Below are 3,546 nucleotides of genomic sequence, written 5' to 3'. Positions count from 1 at the left end.
TCAACATCTCTTCTTCACCTGTCCAGTTGCAAGGGTGGTTTGGAGAACGGTTGGTTGCGTGTTTGGCACAGATTTGTACCCTGATAACCTTTGACAATATTTCTCTTGGTGCTATACTTTCTTGCCTGATGGGGCTAGATTCTATACCTTTGGCCTGGCTGTGATCTGCTGGGCCATGTGGATATGTCGTAACAGGGCCACTTTCGAGTGCAAAAATTGAGAACTCCTTTTGATGTGGTCTTCTCTGCATGTGGTTACATGAACTACTGGGCAGGTCTGATGGTGGGAGCTGATCGAGAGGCGATGGAGCGCGGCGCTAAGATGCTCAAGACCAACGCAGCTGCCATGATGAGGATTTGTGCAGCTCCAGCTGGATCAACAATGGACTGGAGGATGCAGCCGTCGACTCTGTCTTCACCTGCCTTTTCCCTCCTCCCTCCTATGGCTGTTAGTGTAATGATACTTGTTTCATTTGGTACTTTCGCCCCTGCGTGGGTTTTGCCTGATGCTCAAATGTGAGCTGTTCCCCCTTATGTGTGGAGACTACCTCCGGATTTCTCGTTTTTGCTCTGGTTAGGATAGGTGATTTTAGATGGCACTGGGTTTTCGCCCCATGATGAGCTGCTCGATGACGAGTGCTTGCAGTGGGTTTTCCAGTGGTGTCTTGAACTCGTTTTCCCCTTTCCAGTTTCCTTAAGACCTGAACTATGTATTTCCGTTATGTCATAGTAATGGAAAGGGTAATGCCCGGTTCAAAAAAAAACAAAAAAAAAAAACAAAGCCCTTCGCACTAGAAGGCCAAAAAGCCCAAATCCGCGCACGATGACCGATCCATCCAAACCGACATCGAGAAGCCTCTCCCGGCGGCCTCGCCCCCGCCTCCTCCTCACCTCCGCTGGTCCCACACGCATCCATCGCAAATTTCCCATCTCTTTTCCCCAAATCGAATCCCCAATCCCGACCTAATCGGCGATCCTCCGTCGGTCGCCATGTCTCGCACGGGGAGCCGCCTCGCGTCCTCCGTGGTGCGCCTCCCCGGCCGCTCCCGCGTCTCCGCTTCGCCCTCCCCTCGCCGCCGCTCCCTGTCCCCGTCGCCCTCCCCGCGCCGCCAGCGCCGCCGCGACCGGTCCCCCATCCCCTCCCGCGACCGCCGCGGCGAGAGGTCCCCCGTCCCCTCTCGCGACCGCCGCCGCGACCGATCCCCTAGCCCCTATCGCGACCGGCGCCGCGACCGGTCCCCTAGCCCCTTCCGTGACCGCCGCCGCCAGTGGTCTCCCTACCACAATGAGCGTGGCCGGGACATGGACCGGGTTCGGGACGTGGAGCCGCCGGCGCGCCGTGGCGGCGGTGGAGGAGGCGAATGGTCCGCCTCCGACGACGACGACGAGGATCTCAAGGGCCTCACCTACTTTGAGTACCGCCGCGTCAAGCGCCAGAAGCTCCGCAAAAGCCTGAAGAAGTGCATCTGGAAAGTCACGCCCAGCCCTCCTCGCCGTGACGACGAGGCCGACGAGTACCAGTACAGCGAGGAGGAGGAGGAGAAGAAGGAATCGCCGAAGAAGGACTCATCCGAGAAGAGCGATGTGGAGGAGAACAAGGACTCGTCGGAATCTGAGTCCGATGAGTCTGGTAGCTTATCTGATTCCAGTGAATCAGATTATTCTAGGAAGAAAAAGAAAGGGCGTAAGGACAGACGTTCTAGCAGCAAGCGTAGCCGACGTTCACATCGTCGCCACAGGAAGTCTGATGTGGAGAGTGAGAGTGATAGCAAGGTTGATGAGGATTCAGAGGGTTCCTATGACTCTGAAGATTCTAGGGATAAGAAGAGGAGCAAGAGATCACGGAGGCACAAAAAGTCTAAGAGGAGGGGAAGGAGCTCTAGGAGGAAGAAGAGTAAGAGTCTGGATGTACCATCTGATGTTAGCTCTGAGGAGGTGGAGGTTTTAGGCTCTAGCCCTATCTCAACGGACAGCAAGAAAACGGGTAAGAGCTCAAGGAAGAAGAGTAGCAGTCAGTCTGATTCTGAAGGTTCGATCCCTTCTGATGCCATCATTGATGAAAAGGAAATTGAAGAGACAGATGAGCCAGAGATTGACCCAGAGGCAATTAAGTTCAAGGAAATGCTTGAGGCCCAGAAGAAGGCTGCACTAGAGAATGAGATGCCGGTTGGACCAATGCCACTCCCGCGTGCAGATGGTCATATTAGCTATGGTGGTGCACTGAGACCCGGTGAAGGTGATGCCATTGCACAGTATGTACAGCAGGGGAAGCGTATCCCACGGCGTGGTGAGGTTGGTCTGTCTGCAGATGAGATTCAGAAGTTCGAAGATTTGGGGTATGTGATGAGTGGAAGCAGGCACCAGAGGATGAATGCTATCCGTATAAGGAAGGAAAACCAGGTTTATAGTGCAGAGGATAAGAGAGCGCTGGCCATGTTTAACTACGAGGAGAAGTCAAAGAGAGAGCACAAAGTTATGGCTGATTTGCAGCGCTTGGTTTCAAGAACCATTGGCCAAGAGACAGGACCTTCGCATGATCCATTTGCTACTACAGATGACTGAGTAATTATTTCTAGCTATTTTACAAAGAAATGGTTGCCGCTATTAGTTATGCATGTTTTTCCTGTTGTTCCTGTAGTACCAGTGACGTCGAGTTTGCATTTTGTAACTTCTGTTTTGTGTCGACTCTACTTAGCTTATGCTTATCAGTTATTACTCTTTGTTCTATATATGTTCATGATTGTTGTGATGTTTGTCAAGCTGCTTGATTTACCACATTACGATTTGTATAGGATTTTTTGGCAATGATAAGATAGAATGACCATTTTTTGCTTTTGGGATTTGTGAGTGTGAAAGACAGTACAGTTGCATAAGCTTATATTGTTTAGGATCAGCATTGTTATAACATGCAAGGGGTGCTTGGGTAATGTGGGTCTTCTTTGGCACTTGCAGATTTTGAATAAATCTTCGCTATCCGAACAGAATTTTGTTAACATCTATAATAATGAAATTTATTTCTCCTAAGATCATAGGCGGATACATTTGCTCCTTATGTGGCAATTATTTAGTTTAGCTTGACTGGATAGCTTGGATCCTTGTTTTGCTGAATTTCGTGGGCTTTAGTAGTCATTATTTTGATACACCTATGAGCAGCAATAATTTTATTGGTTAATTCAAATGGTTATTGTTATCACCTGTCAAGAAAAATTAAAACTGCCCTCCCATGATCTTTCTCTTGCGACTAAGATAAAATGAATGTATTAGGGCGATGCCTGAAACCATTTGCCAATGTGCTGCAGGCATATGTGCATTATCTGGGATGTTAGATGTCATTATAAACTATACTCCTTCCGTGTCTTTTTAGTCTGCATATAAGATTTGGTCAAAGTCAAACTTTGTAAAGTTTGACCAACTTTGTTGGAAAAAATATCAACACCTACAATACTAAAGCTATATGATATGAAAATTAATTTCATAATGCATATAACAATATTGATTTCATATTGTAGATCTTGATATTTTTTCTATGAACTCGGTCAAAGTTGAC

At 48.5% G+C, this 3,546-nt stretch overlaps 1 protein-coding gene across 1 annotated transcript; it reads left to right on the top strand.

Moving 5' to 3' along the window:
- The first annotated feature begins 915 nt into the window (after positions 1-915).
- On the top strand, positions 916-2,758 carry LOC119310044 (NF-kappa-B-activating protein-like). Its single transcript, XM_037585905.1, has one exon. The coding sequence runs from the start codon at positions 990-992 to the stop codon at positions 2,559-2,561; it is 1,572 nt and encodes a 523-aa protein (XP_037441802.1). The 5' UTR covers positions 916-989; the 3' UTR covers positions 2,562-2,758.
- Positions 2,759-3,546: the final 788 nt, after the last annotated feature.

The sequence above is a fragment of the Triticum dicoccoides genome, chromosome 5B (assembly GCF_002162155.2).
Source record: "Triticum dicoccoides isolate Atlit2015 ecotype Zavitan chromosome 5B, WEW_v2.0, whole genome shotgun sequence".
NCBI lineage: Eukaryota > Viridiplantae > Streptophyta > Magnoliopsida > Poales > Poaceae > Triticum > Triticum dicoccoides.
Note: the sequence above shows the minus strand (reverse complement) of the source record. Positions and strands in the feature narration are given on the sequence as shown.